The sequence below is a fragment of the Triturus cristatus genome, chromosome 3_1, assembly GCF_964204655.1.
Source record: "Triturus cristatus chromosome 3_1, aTriCri1.1, whole genome shotgun sequence".
In the NCBI taxonomy this organism is placed as follows: domain Eukaryota; kingdom Metazoa; phylum Chordata; class Amphibia; order Caudata; family Salamandridae; genus Triturus; species Triturus cristatus.
The window spans coordinates 619,900,219-619,919,616 of record NC_140583.1 but is presented as its reverse complement, the minus strand read 5'-3'; the positions used below and the strand labels follow the sequence as shown (position 1 = coordinate 619,919,616).

Genomic DNA, 19,398 nt, shown 5'->3' with positions numbered 1-19,398 from the left:
AGGGAACAGAAGCACTATTTAGAGAACGCAACAGATGATATTTCTGAATGAAACAGACTTCCTGTGTTAGACTAGCCAAGAATAAGGATTTGAACATACCACAGTTTCCTACACCTTCACAGATCAATTTTACATTAAGTGGAGGGGATACCATAGATAACGTCATGCAGTTATTAGACCCCAATTGGAAGGGATGGTTAATTTGGCCCAAAGACACAAACAGATGTCAATCAAGAATCAAGGGTACCACCGAAGTGTTTAGTATCCATAGGCCAGACCCACGATATGTAGAAAGAGAACATCCGGGGTAGTGACATCATACAGTGTTGGGAAGTTGTGCCTCGATTGGCTAAACCTCAACACTGTCCAAGGTGAAACAGTACTTATCCTTACTCTCAGATGAGGTGGATTTAACGGATTTTTTACTATGTCCCCAAAAGCCACATCAGTAACGCTTCTATTATGCGGTCTATAATGAAATCTGGAAAAAGTGGTTAACAACGGTCTGACTACATTACCAACCAGGATTTATTCACTGCGAAACAAAAGGGGGTGGTGATGGACGGAGCATCAAAACCAATCAAACACTCACACCCAGTCAACAGATCTGGGTTTGATCCATCACTGTTCTTTAGCCCACTCTGCCACTCCAGTTCAGACATGGCCATATGCAAATCAGTCTGACCCTGTGCCTCATGGGAACAGTCCGGCCCGAACTGCCAAGCCATGCCTTCCCTGGACCGGAGGCAAGCTTCCTAGGACCGGTTTCTGGCATTTCAGCCGTCTTCAGCCAGGCTTGCTTGAATCCAGTGGCAAAGTGAGCAAGGGACTCAACGTCTGAGCATACCCTACCCACTTATGGCGAACAAAGCGGTACAAAAGGGGGTGGTGATGACGGAGCATCAAAACCAATAAAACACTGACACCTAGTCAACAGATCTGGGTTTGATCCATCACCGTTCTTTAGCCCACTCTGCCACCCCAGTTCAGACATGGCCATATTCAAATCAGTCTGACCCGGTGCCTCATGGGAACAGTCCAGCCCGAACTGCCAAGCCATGCCTTCCCTGGACCGGAAACAAGCTTCCTAGTACCGGTTTCTGGGCAACATTGTATCTTCTGCCATAGATCTACTAGAAAAGGACTTGTCCATGCTACAACAGGGACAATCCCAAATAAGTTTTATTATGCTATTAAGCTGGACGGTGAAATCATTGTGCGCTGGTTATGTGCCATGGCGATTTAGCAACAGTACGTCTCTATTTTCAGTGTACAATCTAACTGAAAAACAGATTACAATGGCACAAAGGGGAGCAAAATATACAATGCTGCGTATTAAAAAACTGGACAAGTTACCTTTTACTGTGGCAGAGTCCCCGTTCACTGAATGTTAATCCATGGCCATATAACACTACCGGTCACAACTTTCCAGTTTCAGTATTGACTGGAACACCTGGCAGGCAGATATGAAGCAATGGGTAGGGAATTTATCAAGGAATTTGGGGAATTACCATACAGATTTTGATGTAGGAATGGGGGACATGGAAGTGTTCATTAGCGGTACCAACTGCGAGAAATCCTTAAGTGGATCTCTCATATGCCTGTAATGGTTCGGTTGCTAACTTGAAAGGTTCGCCATCTGCCGTGATTAATTTGGTTTTCGAGTTACTTTCAAATGGGAGTTCCTTGATGCTGAATGATCAAGGTTGTTGTGGGATACTATCGGGCATCGCATACCTTGTCACTGTAAGCTCCAAGGTTACTTGCTGTATGCAAGTATCCCGATTGTCCCTTTTCTGCTAAGCAGTGAACGTCCCAGTCACCAAGGAGATGAAACTCACGCTCTTGAAGCACGGATTCCGTGATCGCATGGTAATCCATCTGAGCGCACCTCGTCTTTGAAAACTGAGCGAGTCTTGGTTCTTGTCATTTAGGCCAGTCTGGAGCGACTGTATTCTGCCTGTCCTCCGTAACCTGTTCTGCGGACAAGAATGTGTGTTGGATCTCTAACACTTCCAACAATTATGCCACCAGACGTTGAGGCTTTACTGGACCCGATAACGGCCCATGTTCTGCAGTGTCCTCAACGTATTCCAATGTTGATGTCTGCATTCTTAGAGCCACCACGGGATGCTCCAGCTCCTGTCGGCAAGGATACCGGCTCCCCAACAAGTACTCAGGCCTCGGATGACACTAGTAAATCCCCAGCAGCGGCTGTGGCGAATACGGAGCAACATCTGTGCTCGATTGACCTCATCTGCGAGGTGTTGCAGGGACAGTCGTCTGCAACTGCAGGCAACAGTGATGTTGCATCTCCCAGCCAGGACACACAAACATTTGTCTCATCGTGTGCTGGGAAAATTCAGCCTTTTACACAAGACACTTTGTCTAAACTGCATGGCTTTCAGTCTCTCGTCGTTCGAGATATATATATATATGCAAAATTAATTAGTACAGACTTATTGCATGCACGATTTTTCTTTTTAGCATTTTGTAGAAATTCTACTTTATGTATTTTAATAGACTTGCGTACCCACTTTTTAGCAGTACGTAGAATTTTTAGTATGTCGTCCAGTCGCGTGAGGAGTGGGTGTTATGTTCCATATAGGTACCCTAATATAGGCTCAGGTAGTCACCTAACCCTTTACCTATATTCTCCCTACCATTACACTACATAAAAATTCTTAGTACTGACCATTTACCTAGTTACGGTAATGTCCAAAGATAACATGGGGTTTTCTCACAACAGTTTAAGCCTCATTCATTATGCATGAGGATTCTTGGAATAACAGCAGGCCTACCATCTCCTGCATAATAACTATGTATAAGGGTCATTCTATCCATCATCCCAATTCGACAGGAGACAGCAAGGTATCTCCCCAGGGGCTACCACATTGGGTATATATACACATCATCTCTTGCTGAGATAGTCATAGGAGAAAAGTACTTCCATGCCGACACACAGACGTGAAACGCTGAGGCTCCTGCACGCAGACACTCCAGCTCGCAGTGGTCTGACATACCTTGCGGGGTGTCCATTTCGAGACCAAGACAGGGTCGCACAGTCTCTCACTTCAGGTAATGGAGTTGACTTTATCCTAGAGGGATTCTTGGCTTTACACCCACATACATGCTAGGTACACTTAGGTGCATCTAGTTAGGGACGCATCGTAGGAGCATGCATTTTACTGTCATGTATTTTATATACTTGCCTGTATTCATTGTTTTAGCACGATGGTAGAAATCTACCATCCTTTTACTCTATTAGTGCTTATAATCATTTAAATCTGTTACTGTCTAATGGCTGTTTCAGCACACCTATTTTACACTAGAATGACACTGGCTCAATAAATGCTTATTGAGAAACGTCCCCACTGTTTATTCTGTGTATATTTCTGAGACAAAGTGAGCACGAGTGACTGAGCGAAAAGTAGTACACTGTTTCCACGATCCTGAGGGATCAGGGTTGTCATGTTCGATAGTTGCCAAGAACTATTCTCTCCTTGGTAAGAGGAGTTTCTAGTGGTACTGTGAGCTAGCTGGTATACAGGCTGACATATCCGGTAGGGGTGTCCAGAATCAATCTGACTCCAATCCTACAGTATATGTATACGCACGGATCCTAGATAGATTTATAGGAACTACATGACCTACTTAGCACTAATCACCTTTTTCAAGACTGATCTCTAAGGCCAGTGTGAGCTCCACAGCCATTCTGGATTTAGCTTATCTTCATCTTCAGATGGCAATGCAACTACTTTGTCATCGGATGTTGAATCCTTTGACTCTGCTATCTGAGGTTGGTGCAAGTATTACTGCTGTAGCTTCTGGCTCAGATGTCAATGGTTTGCGTCTGCCAGCTTGATTTAGTAGTTAGTCTGTCAATAAGTAAAACAAAAAATAGGATTATAACAGTTATGCAATAGATATCCACAGGTGCAATGCAGGCAGTACTTGTCGGTAGTCTTATTATTTTAACTTTATTAGGCAGCTCGGTTCTTGGGCCCAGCCAGTTGAACAGTAGGGCACATTTAGGGTGCTTCCCTCAAGCCAAAAATATGCATGATTTGGATGTATATAGTTATCATTTAGCCCAGCTTGCAGTGTTAGGGTGACTTGGCCCCTTTGGGCATCTTAATTCACTTACTACTTATCTCACTGTATTTATTTGATGTTCAGTTCCACCGCTAATAGCAGTCATTTCATGCTCTTTGAAAGATGACCTTTTGCTCTATGTAGTAGAGCTGAGAAAAGAGTGTGCTAGGATATCCCGGTGGTGTAGAGAATATATTTGAAAAGGCTTAAGCCCCTCCCCCCACATCTCTTCCCTATTGTGCGACATCTAAACACTTGGTGGCAGAACAGCCAGAAGGGCTGTACAAATCCTCAACAAACGTGCAGGGATAGACGTCTGGAATCTTCAGGTCATTTGGTGCTGCCAAGTGTTCAAAAGCGATCCTGGTCGCCAGGACACCACATCTTAGTAAGTTTCTTCTCCCATGTTGGGGAAGCAGCGCTTTCAGTTTTGAGTCTGAGGCAATAGTCATCTCTACCACACTAAATTATCACTTGGACAGCAATCGCAGGCCTCCTCAAATTACAAGGACCTTGCACCACTAGAATTGGCAGGCGTTCAATTCTTTACTGGCTGCAATAGCCAGCAGTTCTGTGCTCTAGGCTACAGATCCCCAATCAGTTAGTAGATTAGACACTGTCACAGGAGCATACCCCAACCATATCCAATAGCTTCTTGCCGGACAGGTCAACCTCACCCTCGGAAGATGCATGCTGCACACTTCAGTCGGATGGGAACGAGTTGCTGCTCTCACTGCCTGCCTCAGAGTAGAAGGTGGATTCGGTGCCCACAGTGCAGCAGAAGTTCCAGATGCAACACCAGGGCTCTAGGTATAGGTGTGCTGTACTTTTGTATTGGAAATGTCTGCAGGATCACAGCCTTGGAGGAAGCACTTGCCATGCCACCATCTAGAGCAACCCAGTCATCATGTCTGCAGCACCGGATGAGCAAGTTAAAAGGATTTCTTCGTAGCACACACAAACTACATCACTAAATCACAACCACAAAACCAAAACCCCAAAAGAAGTAATGTGCAGGATTTGTTACTTTGAAAATAAAAGCAGGGCGAAAAAGATTATCCCATTTGCATTTTTTGTTGCTATCAAACTGTATTATTTTCTAGCATTATATTCTGTGCCATGTTCTCAGTACCTCAGAATGTTTGGTGACTAGCACCTTGAGAAGATTACATTTATGAAGAATACTCTTGAAGTATTATTGCTCATTAACTTGCGCCAATTAACAAACCGCTTAGAGAAGGGGACTTCAAACTGGGTAGCGGGCCCCCATATGGGGCCTCTAGTGATCCCAGGGGAGGCACCAGGCTTTGGCCAAAATCAGCATTATGCGGATAACACAGCTTTGTTTTAAGCTGAAAATTTTAGCAGTGGTAAGCTGCTTTGTAATGGGCCATCACTAACATGTTTTGAAAATCATTTATAGCCTAGCTGGGAGTATGTGTTACAAGGGAAGGGACTACAAAAATTCTTCAAAACCCCCACTTCTATAAATCACACTGTGGATGGCGGTCGCATTAGTAAGGCCTGCATGACCAAAATAGCATGTTTGACAATCATGTATTTGATTGCATTTTTAAATCGGTAGCAGAACTTAAGTGCAATATTTAAATAAGGCTTGTCATATTTAAACATTTCCAATTTAATGGAATAATAGTGAAAAATTCTGGAAGGTACTCAGTGGTTTTATTTCATGGCATTAAAAGGTTTGAAGACCACTGGCTTAAAGGAAAGTTAACCGCAGGTCATTCAACAGATTTAGGATCCACTGATTTCTTGTCAATGTGTTAAGAGGAAGACAGTGGTGCTGGTACAATTTTCAGAGTGGGGTGCTGCCATCGAGATTACTGCAAAAAGAACTATTGATGGACAGAATGCAGAACAATGTCATACATTCACCCCAGTAGAGAGATCTGGGCCTAAATCCATCGTTTTTTTGCTCACCATGCCATTCCAGTTTGGACCCAGCCATATGCAAATCAGTCTTGACCCTGCGCCCAATGGGAACAGTCCAGCCCAAACTGCCAGGAAATGTCCTCCCTGAACTAGAAACAAGCATCCTAGGAGGGGTTTCGGGGTTTCACCCCTCTTCAGCCAGGATAGCTTGATTCCAGTGGCATGGAGAGCACGGGACCCACGTCTGAGCATACCCGTCCCACTCGGGTGACAAATGCAAAAAGAACTATTGATGGACAGAATGCAGAACAATGTCATACATTCTCCCCAGTACAGAGATCTGGGCCTGAATCCATCGTTTTTTTGCTCACCATGCCATTCCAGTTTGGACCCAGCAATATGCAAATCAGTCTTGACCCTGCGCCCAAATAGTATGTTTGACAATCTATTTGATTGAATTTTTAAAACAGTAGCAGAACTTAAGTGCAATATTTAAATAAGGTCAGTCATATTTAAACATATTCAATTTAATAGAATAATTGTGAAAATTTCTGAAAGGTACTCAGTGGTTCTTATTTTATGGTATTAAAAGGTTTGAAGACCACTGGCTTAAAGGAAAGTTAACCGCAAGTCATTCAGCAGATTTAGGATCCACTGATTTCATGTCATTGTGTTACGAGGAAGACAGTGGTGCTGGAACAATTTTCAGAGTGGGGGTGCTGCCATCAAGATTACATCACTGAAGTCATAGAAATAGTAAACAAGCATTGGCATAGCCAATAGGTCTCGCCTTTGGGACCTTATAAGTGTTTAGCCATGCAACAGTTGCATAACTAAATACTTATAAGGTCCCAAAAGCGAGACCTATTGGCTAATCAAAGCGGCCCTGCGGCCGCAAAAGTGAAACTGATCGCAATCGCGATCAAACATCAAAGCGGCCGCGAAAGTGAAAGTAATTGCGGTAAAGCGCGGCGCGCGCGCCCGCGCACATGCACTGTAGCTCTAGGCTGGCCTGGTAGCACTTTTTGAAGCCCTCTCAAAAAGTCTCGCCAGACCAGCGCATGCGCTGGCTCAGGCGAGACCTAAAAATCAAAGCGTCTCACAAATAACAAGTGTAGCAAATGAGCGACACCCATTCAGCAAGAGAGCAAGGGTGTGGTAGGTAGCCGGTGGTGCATTTTGGAGCACACTGTAGGAAAAATACTACTAAAGCAAAACACTCATTTACAGACACCACATTTTGAAATGAAATGGGTACTAAATTTTCAAAGACATGCAATTTTATTGATAAAATGATACAGCACACAAATGATGAAGAGAAATTGGGTTTCAGCAATCACCAAGCATCACTATGTAATCTGTCTTGATTTGTTTTAGATCCTATTAAAATCTTGGTTTCCATCACATTTCCGAGTTACAAAACATATATGTGCTTTATTTGTGCTTTCCTAACTGCGGATATATTTTAAAATATTTGTAGAGTTAATGTAAGGGTATGTAATTTTGTTGTGTTAAATAAAATAACATCTTGGAGCCTTTCCTTTCACACTCCCGTACCCCAGCAGACTGTTACACTGTGCAGTATGCAGAAACTAAAAACCAATCTCAGTGTTAAAAGACCGAGCAGCAATTTGTCTGAAGACACAGCCTGACATTTATTCATGGCATTTGAACCCCGCACAGCAAATGTGACAATATAAAACACAATTGAAGTCCTCTTTATTGCTCATGCACCATCTGAACTCCAGCATGGTAATGTTAGGGGTGCCGCAGCAACACCAAAACCCCTACTTTCAGTGCCTCTGTCCTACGAGTTTGCAAGGTGCAAAGAATCAAACTGTGATATGGTGATGCATTGGTCACGGGCAGAGCACAGAAGCATGTACAACAGAGATGGGTACTGTCCATATGCAAATTGTAAGTGAGGAATGCGAGCCTCTAATTCGAATATACATTTAAGAAAACCCTTCATAATTGCAAGCTCTTTACTCTACATTTACTTATCCCAAATTATTACAAAAACATCTTGAAATACACGGAAGGATGAAAGAACAAGATGTTGCTGTTTATAGCTTACTTGAACACTGCTACATAGCTTTCGGTAACGTAAGTAGGTTTGTGATCTGATGTTGACTAAAGAGTGTTTAACAAGGGCTTTGCAACTGGATGGTGCGATAGAACACTTCATTTGTTGTTGCTCTAAAGACCTACATTTTGAAAATCTTCCGTACACAGATTAAAATTATCAAATGTTTGAACTATGTAACAAACTTGTTTTCTGCCATACAAACGTGTGTTGATTAACAGACTTTTAGCGTGACAGTTAAATGCATACATAGGTCGAACAGAAAAGAAAGAACAAAGTCTTTCGTGCAAAGACCTCCAATTATTCCACATAGTCCGTATTCTCTGCTAAATTCCCATTTGAAACAAGTCCATTACGGAAAATTACGCCAATAAACAAAATAAAAACAATGATGATACTTACAAACAAAGGTTTCCACATGAGTGCACAAGTCTCCGCACTTTGGGCAGCGAAGCTGGTTGCCTCCTTTTCCAGACCCAGATTTCTTACCACCTCCTTCCCCCACAGATTTCTAAGAAAAGGTTTGGCGTTTGATTAATATCAGCCCACAGTAAAGATAATAAACATCATATTGCAGTGTCTTCCAATGAAACAGTCTTTGGCAGGAAGAGTTCAAGCTACTTTTGCAGCACAGTTAAACATGGTAATAAAAAACACAAAATAGCCCGTTAAAAAGCTATGTTAAGGTATTTACCAAAAAACTGAACACTATGGCCTCAAAAGATGCAATCAGGAAATGGACTCATAAGGATCCTTCAAATGTCATGCTAAGCATCGACAAAAGTATAAAATAAAATAAATGTGTACTTTTATTTTATTTACTATTTGGTGCGAACCTCAGACTGTTTTGTAAGCCTTACGAGTTTTGGTAGAAGGGGGAACTAGTGAGGTAGTCGCCTTAATGCAGTCACACTGCGAAAAGGAGCAAAGCCAGGCAGAGCTGGCTACTTCTCAACTATAAGTTCGGCGTGTTGGCACTGCATGCACCTAATTTTTTTTATTTTTTTTTAAACTTATTTTTATTGGCATTTAAAGGTTACAATGACAGAGTAATTTAGATACAGTAGGTTGGATTGCAATACTCTCCGTTTACCAAGTGATACAGTGCTATTCATACTCAGATTAGTCCGTTGTTCAGGCAACAGTGAGGCGCTAAGTCAAGTGATTGCCATAGAAAACTGGGGTACAGAACTGGGGGAGGTGTGCATGGAATTCTGGGTACTGTTGTCAGATGAAGGTTCGGGCGGTGTATACACATTGGTCGGTACAGTTTTGCATTACTAGGGAGTATGGGAGACATATAGACTGAAGCGTTCTGACATCTGGCCTTCAGGTGCGGTGTGATGTATGGTACTATGCGCTAGTGATTCTGCGTAGATTCCACAGGAGGAGATCTGGGGTGTGTACTTGTAGGCCGGTCTGGCGGTTGTAAGGTCATAGATAGTGAGTGTCACAATCAGGGTTATCACGGGGCGGGGACTGTTTGAATTGGTGCAGTAATAGGGCCCACTCCATGGAAATGGGAAGCTTGCGTATCCCTTTCACCTCCTCCTCTCGTAGTGTTTCTTCCTCTGCTGCTGCCCATTTGTGTACTGCTCCCACCCATGCCTCAATCGGGGTGCCTGTGGGGGATCGCCAGTGCATGGCTATGCCACGTTTGGCTAGTAAAATGGCCAGTGAGACAAACCTAATGGGCACTTTGTGTTGCTTCTGTTTTCGGAAAATACCCAGTGCACAGGATTCCCAGGTGGTTAGGTGTGCGAGCCTGGTGAGCTCTCCGAGTGATTTGTGAATATTGTGCCAGTATGCTTGTATTGCATGCACTTAATTTATTATGCTAATGAGTGCCATGGAAGATCAGATTAGATCATGCATGTCAATTCAGTATTTAAAAAACATTAGGTACAGGGAAAAGCTCTGTAAATACAAACCTTATTTCCATCTCCAGACCCATCCTTGTTAGCACCATCTTTGGAAGCAAAATATGAAGGAGTTTCCGAAAACGCTCGGAAAGGAACATTTCTCAAAACTTGATGCTCAAATGTTCCAGGTCTTCCTAAAATTGAGCGATGAAAGCGAGCACAAGTGATGCCTAAAAGAAAAAAGGATTTACGCGTGTTAAAATCATAAATATATTTTCCTTGTCTAAAGTTAAAAGTTGATTGAGTTACATTATCTTTTATTTGTTAAAAATATGGGATTTAAGAGTTCAAATGAAAACTAAACTAAGCAAATTTACTACTGTTGAAATGAACATTTTTTTTTTAAATCACTTTCTTCCTACCATCATAAAAAATTTCTGATATTTTTCTAGAGTTTAATCATTAGGACAAAACATTTGTAAATCTCAGTAACTTACCAAGACCCATTTGTGCACAAAATGCAATTAAAAACACAATTTTTCACAAGCAAGGGAAAGAAATGAGCTACCTCTTAATTTTGAACACCTCCCCCAACTTCATTAGTATGTTTGGGTTAAAGATAACGTCAGGCACTTTATGGTCCCCATCAGTTTCCTATTAAAGACAGTCTAATGTAAAGAGGAAGGAAAATGCTTAAGCCAGAAACCGTTCCCTTTCATGCGGTTAATTTCCCAGAACCCCAGTTAGACTATCTTTGGCTCAAGGGACATACACTAAAAGACTGTATACATTCACCCATATTTATATCAATAACTGACCAACTCTGTCTACTTAAAATATATATTACTTCATATTTATTAGTTAACAATGTAGCTAAAAACAATCAAATGTGTCCATCTTGCATCACATATTATACACAGATTAAAAACAATAATGAAACAATAGCTTTGCAATTTCTTATTCTCTGATATATCTCTAGTCCACTTACACTTGACCTTCAAGGAGTATTTTTGATCTCCTAAATTGCATAGAAGAAACAATTTACATCAGTGGTACTTGAAATGGTTCACCCCACCTTCTTCAGGACAACATAATATTAAAATTCATACACATTCTAGGAGACAGAGAAATATATAATCAGTCTAAACAATGTAAACAATTACAGCATCTAATGTAATCAAATTATTAGTGCATACCATTAGCAGAACCATTTAAGGAATCACCCTTATTTTAGTGGTTTTTTTTTTTCATTCACAGAATTGTGGAACGGCATATGGCCGTGACACAAATTGGGCCCCCGTCCATATTTACTGGTTGCCACATTTTCTTCCTGAATTTGTTTCAGTAGTCACCCTTATTTTAGTGGTTTATATCATGCAAATTCTCCATGGGCCGGCGTATGGCCGGAATGAATTAGACGACTCCTTCATTCACTGTTTAATTCATTGTTACTTCTGAACTCCTTTCAGTAGACCAACTTATTTAGTCGTTTGCATATAGGACCCACTTGATTATTTGTTACTATCATTTATAGTGGGGTATTAGTTACAAAGATCAGGTGGTGATGGCACTATGGCAGCCACGATTATCAGAGCCCCAGCAACAGGATACTTTGCTTCTAGGGTACTCCCTTTCCCCTAGCAAAAAGACAACTTTTGTGGAAATTTGTCATAACATGACACTCTCTTGTGGGGCTATCCATATGGCAGTTGCCTAGAATTACCATAATGGATCACAAATAAACAAAAAAAGCAATGGCAAAGCCAAACGGTCAGGCATCGGCTGGCAGACTCTGCCAGACTTTGGCTCTGGCTTTGTCAATGCTGGTTTTGCTGCAGTTTTTGTCAATGTAAAAATTATATTATTGCCAGTATAACAAAAAACAATTATTTGGTCTCAAAAAGGACACATTGCTAGAGTAACTCCAATCACTGAAGGGATCTACTTATTGTGGGGATGTTCTCCTTGGTAAAGGGCAGAATGTCACAACTCACACCAAAGTTAGTATATGGCTTAAGTGGGCTGACCCATGAGGTGTGATATAATGGGCAGAAGAAAATGTGAATGGCAAAAAAAGACTAATGGAAGAATAGAATTGCCTGAAAGGCCCTCTAATTGAGTATATCATACATATAATTTTAGTAAAATCGAAAGGTCATGGCTAAAGCCAGACCTTAAAATGTCAAAACAATATTCCTGAAGACAAAGCCATGGGTCCCCAATACTAGGAACGCTGTACAGAAGGGAATTTGAGAGATACGAGTCATGGGACCTACCACCCAAACAGAAGAGAGTAATTATGCTGCACCTGATCAAGACCTTCTCCAGGAAAACCCAAGCCTGAGAAAAAACAGTTTGCTCCTCAGCCACTATGGAGGCAAGTGCAGTGCCATTGAGACAATTAAAAAATCTATGATGTATGTGTCAAATTATGTCAAACCCTGTGTAAGTTTTTTTTCCCCAAGGAAATAAAAACAGCATCAGTCAGAGACTCTCGCAAAGAACCTAAAGGTCATTTCATAGGTTCCTTAGCAAAATAAGTAACAGCTCTACTACTTCCTCGCTGATAGGGGTACACAATTACTCCAATATTTTGGCACTCTGAGCCAGCCTGCTGCTCAGCAATAAAGACTTTAACGTGGGAGGTAATAGAAAATATCAAGGAAAGATTTGTATTAAAAAAAAGGCACAGACATTCGAATCACAAGTCAGAAAAGCTAGACAGATGGTGCTTCACAGATCAGACCCCGCAAAACGTCCCACTATGAAACAAAGGTGACTGAAATGTTTACTTTACACAAATAAATAAAAGTAGATGAGGAAGAATGCAAGTTATCACACATAAAAACCTTCCTAAATTATTTTACGTCTCTTAAACTTACACTACATCCCCCTTTCAACTAAATGCAGAGGCACGCAGGCCCTTTTGGCCAGAACTCATTTTCATAATACCACAACATGATATCTGCAAAGATTATCTCCAGACAGAATCTTTGAACTCGGTTTTTCTTTCTTTTTTGGGTAACCTTCATTTATATTTTCAGAGAAAAAAAACAGCATAATGACAGTAGAGTAAGACCACCATTCAGTGGTCCTATGAGATAAACAACCACGCCCAGGAAGGCAATCAAATCCGACATCTTGATAATATGGAAAGGTACAAACGACACCATGGAAACATTTAAAGAATGGCTGGACCAACTTAACCTAAATCTACCCTTCACTAAGACTACCAACAAAGAGAAAGTTTTCTTCCTAGATGTGAACATTCTGGCAAAAAATGGTAGACTTGTAAGCACCCTATACACAAAACCAACTGACCACAACAGCCTACTGCACTTCAACAGTGCCAATCCCCAGGCTCTGAGAGAGAAACTTCTGATAGGTCAGTTTCTCCGCATCAGGAGAAACTGTTCAGACCTAGAAGATTTTAAGAATGAATCAGAAAAGCTCACCCAAAAATTAAGGGAGAAAGAATATCCATCACAGATTGTAAAACCGGCGCAAAAAAAGAGCACGTACCACACCACGAGTAGCTCTACTGGACACTAATGAAAAGCCTAAAACTGACTCTCTAAACTGCGTCACCACATACAATTCCTGCTAAATCGCGGTTAAGAAAATAATATCCAAGAATTGAAGAATGTTGACCTCATACAAGCTGTCTTTCAAGCCCCCACTAATCTTTTTAAAAAGAACAGGAGTATAAGGAACTTATTAGTCCCCAGTGACACAAAAAGTCCAAACCTAACGCCAACTGACACTATGGAACCAACACCGTGTCATGGGTCACTACCCATGTGGCTCAAGCACAGCATGTGCACTTACTAAACAATCTAAAAACATAGACTTGGGGATACCTATTTATTTATTTTATTTATTTATTTGGCGATTTTTAGAGCGCGCAAATACCCAAGGGTGTCTCGGCGCTGTGGTTGCGAAACTCTCAGGAGGAAGGGAGGATTAGGCAGGGAACAACCATGTCTTTAGTTTTTTTCTAAAGTTGAGAAGGGTCGGAGCACACTTGATGTATAGAGGAAGTGTATTCCATAGTATGGCTGTAGCCACGGAGAAGCGTTTGTCACCCCAATTGGCCCTTCTTGTACGGGGGACCATGAGTAGATGCGCAGAGGATGAGCGCAAGGCTCTTGTGTGTTTAAGCGGTCGAAAGGCTCTTCTTAGGAATAGCGGTCCGTGATCGTGAATAGCCTTATATGCTATGCATAAAGCTTTGAATTTGATACGGCTCCTCACCGGTAGCCAATGTAGCTGTCGGATGTAGGGTGAGACAGATGCAAATTTAGGGATGGAAAGCAGAGTCCTAGCTGCTGCATTCTGCACTGTTTGCAGTTTATTGAGGACCTTCTGTTGTGCATTGAGTAGCAATGCATTGCAGTAGTCAGTTTTGGAGAATACTAATGTACTGACCAGGGTTTTGCCTGCATGTGGAGGAAGGTATGGAATTAATTTTTTTATCCTTTTTAGTATGTAAAAGGAAGAGGAAACCACTGAATTGGCATGTTGCTGGAATGACAGCTTGTTATCGAAGATAACTCCCAGGTTGCGTACCTTCGTTACAGGTTCTGGGGGTTGTCCCATCTGGTGGGGCCACCATTGTGGGGACCAGGTGGGTTGAAGCCTCCCGAATGTCATCACTTCTGTCTTATCAGAATTGAGTTTAAGACAGTTGGATGACATCCAGGCGCTTATTGCCTTCATTCCCGTTTGGAAATTGGCTGCCACTGAGATTCCATCATTGTATATCGACAGCACCAGTTGGGTGTCGTCGGCGTAGGTAGTGAGGGAGATTCCGCAGGATTTTATGACCCTCGCCAGGTCCGACACATAGATGTTGAATAGTGTCGGACTTAGCGAGGATCCCTGCGGTACTCCACATGGCAGGGAGAAGGTCTGGGATGTGAAATTGCCTAGTTTCACAGTTTGCGGACGGTTTGACAGAAATGAGGCCAGGAGGTTTTTTGCTTTGTCTGTAACTCCTATGGCCTCGACACGGTCGATCAAGGTGGCATGGTCGACCGTGTCGAAGGCCGCAGATAGGTCCAAGAGTATCAGGACTGCGGCTCCTCCGTTATCCATCGTGTATCTAATCTCATCTGCTGCTTTTAGCAGTGCCGTCTCTGTTCCGTGGCCCTGTCGAAACCCAAATTGGGTGTCATCCAGTAGATTGTTGTGGTGAATATAGTTTGACAGCTGGATATTCATGATCTTTTCAAAGATCTTTGCGGGGAATGGGAGGCAGGCGATGGGCCTGTAGCTAGCAGGAAGGAGAGGATCTAGGCTGGGTTTTTTGAGTAGTGGTTTAATTATTGCTTTTTTCCATACCGGGGGGTAAACACCAGATGCAAACATTGCATTGCAGATGGTGGTTAGAGGTGGAGCAATAACTTCCGGGATGAGGTTGAGGATGCTAGAGGGGCAAGGATCTAGAGGTGAACCAGATTTGGTTCGAGCGATCAGGGGTTGGATGAATTCACAGGTGGTAGGTTTGAAAGCTGCGAATGTGGGGCCAGTATCAACGCTAGAGTCAGAGGGAATGGGCGCAACGTCGGGTGTGAACGTATTGAAGATGGTTCTGACCTTGTCCTCGAAGAAGTTGGCTAATGCATCAGAAAGGGCTTGAGATCCTTCTGACTGAGGAGCAGGTGGGTTAGACAGGTAGGTTACTACTTGGAATAGTTTCCCTGAGGAGTTTTTAGCCTGATTAATTTGGTTTGTGTAATACGTGGTTTTCTCTGTTTTTATGAGTTTTTTATAGTTGGAGAGAGCGCTTTTGTAAATGATTTTGTCAGGCGTATTGAAGTTACGGCGCCACTGTCGTTCAAGGTTTCTGCAGTGCTGGCGCTGAAGTCTAAGCGACTCGGAGAACCAAGGGGCTGAAGGGAGTTTTCTACTCCGATGGGCGGTTTTGGACGGTGCTAATTTGTTGCAAGCTTCGATCAGATTCTCCGTGTAGGTATCTGAGGCTGCTATGGGGTCATGCGCGTTAGGTAATGGACTGTCCTGTATCATCTGAGTGAGATGTTCAAGATTTAAGTTTTTCCAGTCTCTGAATTTGGTGGGAGGGGGAAGAGACAAGCGAGGGGAAGTGGGTTTGGTGGGAATAGAGAAACATATTGCAGAATGATCTGTCCAGATTAAAGGAATGATCTCGGTGATGGAGATTTCAGGGTTGTTGGTGAATAATCCATCCAACGTATGTCCTGCTTTGTGCGTGGGTTTTTTAACAATTTGTGTAAGACCGGCCGTCTCTAAATCTCCCAGTAGCGTTATGGTGTCTGGGTCTTCTAAAACTTCGAGGTGAAAATTGAAATCACCTAAGATGGTAAACTGTGGTGATCCAATTGATGTCTCGATTATTTGATCCAAGCATGCTAGGAATTTGGCTCTGGATCCTGGGGGGCGGAAGATCAACATACCTTTGAATGTTGCTTTACTGGATAGGCCTATCGAGAATAGGAGGGCCTCGCATTCAGGGTAGGTTGTGTCTGCTGTAGTTATTTTGAGGTGGTTTTTGTAAATAATCGCTACTCCTCCACCCTTCCTTATCGGTCTGTCTAACTTACACACACAGTAATTGTTAGGTGTGGCATCTCTGAAGTCCGGGCCAGAGGTCTCGTCTCCCCATGTCTCGGTGATAAATAAAATATCTATCTGTTGCGAGTCTATGAGATCAGCGATTTCAAATTTGTGTTTCGGCAGGGATCTTACATTTATAAGTGCTGTTCTCACTAGTGGGGGAGGTGTAGGGAGAGGAGTAGATGGAATAACGATACAAGTGGGACACTTGAGTGGTCCGATCCTAGGATTGTTATAGTTGAAGTTGGGTAAGGAGTGAGGAGACCTTATTGTTTGGTTGATGATGAGGAGTTGTTCCGAGGTGTAGGTTATTGGTACGGAGCTGGAGACGGGATGGGGGGGTGGTGGATCAGAGGGGGTGGCCCTTTGCCCGGTCTCGGCGCGGACGAGCGCAGACGAGCTTGCCTTATGCGCGCCTTCGGCGCGCAACCGGCGCGCCCGCTGCGCTCGTCCGCTGCGCTCGTCCGCTGCGCTTCCGATATTGACACATGGTTTATAGTGGCGACTGATGACATGGGAGGGGGCGTGGCCAGCAATGGAAGGGCGTGGCAGAAGTCTCCCTCGGCGTGCCAATGGCGCCCAGAAAGCAGCGTTATGGGGGACAGGCAGTGTCAGCTAGTGATCAGCTGCACGGCGCGATCAGGGTGAGTGCCAGAAAGAACAATGTGCAAATCAGCAGTTTTAAAAACACAATACACCAGTTTTAAAAATATTTAGCTTAGATACAGACTCCCGGCTTCCGCCTCAGGAGTAACGCAGCCTTCACCTTGGGAACAAAGACAACATACGAATTGTATCAGCAACAACGTAATATACATGATTACTTGTGCACAGAAGCACAATATGATGTAAGAAAACCTCTACGAAATTGAAAACACATTTTTTGGAAAAGGGGCACTCTGACATGGATGTGAAGTGGACAATAATTGAAAAATGGACACTGTTAGGGCTCTGACACAGAGGTTACTGACCAAAGAACAGCGCTTGGTATACAAGCTAGGGACACATAAATCAGGATTAAATTATGAAATACCATGAGGAAAACTGCTATAATTATCATACTGGGATTCAGATACAAGGACCCTAAATAAACTATAGCACCTTCCCGAAAAATCAGGAGGAAAATGAAACACTGGCTACTTAGATTTCACTGACGACAGGCTATAGCCTGATTTACCCCCTAACATACCACCATTTTAACAACTTATAGTGGCAAAGCTAAGCACAGCATCTGCTACTCTAACTACACAAGGGTTAACATATTGGGGCCAAGAAAATATAAATTATAGCACTTCTCAGTGTTACCACCGGAAGTTGCATCATTGGTTAAAATACGTCCATCAATGACTTGCCATAATATGAATTACCACAAGATACTGCCACCCTTATAACAACTATGAATTGTCTATTACTACATATCCTACCATACCAGAACAAGGATACGGCTGGTACTACTTCATAACCTCTATTTGAATTATGGGCCGTAGCAGGAGGAACCCCTTGATACTGCCACCCTCATAACAACTAGGTGTGAACTAGCACGGGGGGGGCAGATTTTTAAAGCACATGGCTGTCCTAGGCCTTCGCAGCGTTGAAGAGAGGAGGCATTGGTGATGGGAAAAGAAAAATCACGGGAACAGTCATGTCTTAAGTTTTTTCCTGAAATCACGTTAATCTTTCAGCAGTCTCAGTTCTGTGGTCATTGAGTTCCAGAGCGTAGGCACCAGGTATGAGAAGAATCTTTCTCCCCATCTTGATCGCTTTATCCTTGGTGAATTCATAAGGAAGTCGGACGATGACCTGAGGGACCTTTTGGGGACATATGGGGGGGGATGAGGATCTTTAGCAGAGCTGGGACCCTGCCAGTCATAGCTTTATGAGCTAGGCAGAGAGCTTTGAATCTGATCCTGGATTGAACGGGCAGCCAGTGCAGCTTTTTCAGAGAGGTTCTCACTGACACATGTCTTGGTATCTTCAGAAGTAAACTAGCGGTCGCATTTTGGGCAACCTGCAGTCTGTTGACCACGTATTTTGGGGCACTCAAATTCAGGGAGTTACCGTAATCCAGGCATGAGACCACCAGAACCTGGATCACCACTCTCCGTGCCTGTTCTGGGATAAGATCTATGATCTTACGGATCAATCATAGTATGCCAAAGCAGGTTGCTGAAAGTATTTTAGAGTGGGTTTTCATGAATAAGTTGTGGTCTAACCACATCCACAGATTCTTTATGGAAGGTTTGAGGACAGGGGGGAGAGAGGGGCGTGCCCCAAACTTCTGGCCAGCTAACCCTGACCCAAGGCCCAGGGAAATTCCCCAGGAACATCAGCTCTGTTTTATCGCTGTTCAGCTTAAGGCTGCAGCTGGCCACCTTTTCCAATCATGGTACCAGTTGAAGGTGGTTGGAGTTAGTTTCCTCAGACACTGACACTACTAGTTGTGTGTCATCAGCGTATGACACAATTGACAGCCCAAACTCCTGCACAATTTACATTGGTGGACGCATATACATGTTACACAAAGTGGGGCTGAGCGCTTAAACCTGTGGAACTCTGCATGGGGCAGAGGGCGTATCTGATCAGTTGATGGATTCTATAATCTGGAAGGATCGATCAGTTAAGAAGGAAGATAGCCATTGGATGGCGTTATCCTGGATACCAATCTCCCTTAATCAGTGTATCTGGGTACAATGATCCACGGAATCAAAAGCTGTGCTTAAGTCCAGAAGCAGAATTGCGGCTGAGCCCCTCTGGTCAAGTATCATTTTGAGATTCTCGGTGACCACGAGTAGGGCAGACTCAATACTTTGTTCCGGATGGAAGCCCATCTGAGTCTGATGCAAGATGTTGTTCTCCTCCAGAAAT

General features: G+C 43.1%; 1 protein-coding gene across 2 annotated transcripts in view; it reads right to left on the bottom strand.

Moving 5' to 3' along the window:
* CLPX (caseinolytic mitochondrial matrix peptidase chaperone subunit X) overlaps positions 1 to 19,398 on the bottom strand; it is a 550,543-nt gene that overhangs the window by 457,508 nt on the left and 73,637 nt on the right. For both annotated transcript variants that reach the window (XM_085644564.1, XM_085644563.1), the window contains exons 2-3: positions 10,006 to 10,166; positions 8,477 to 8,585 (exon numbers count right to left, since the gene is read on the bottom strand). In XM_085644564.1, the coding sequence (XP_085500690.1) occupies positions 8,477 to 8,585; positions 10,006 to 10,166 (270 nt within the window). The remainder of the gene's footprint in view (positions 1 to 8,476; positions 8,586 to 10,005; positions 10,167 to 19,398) is intronic.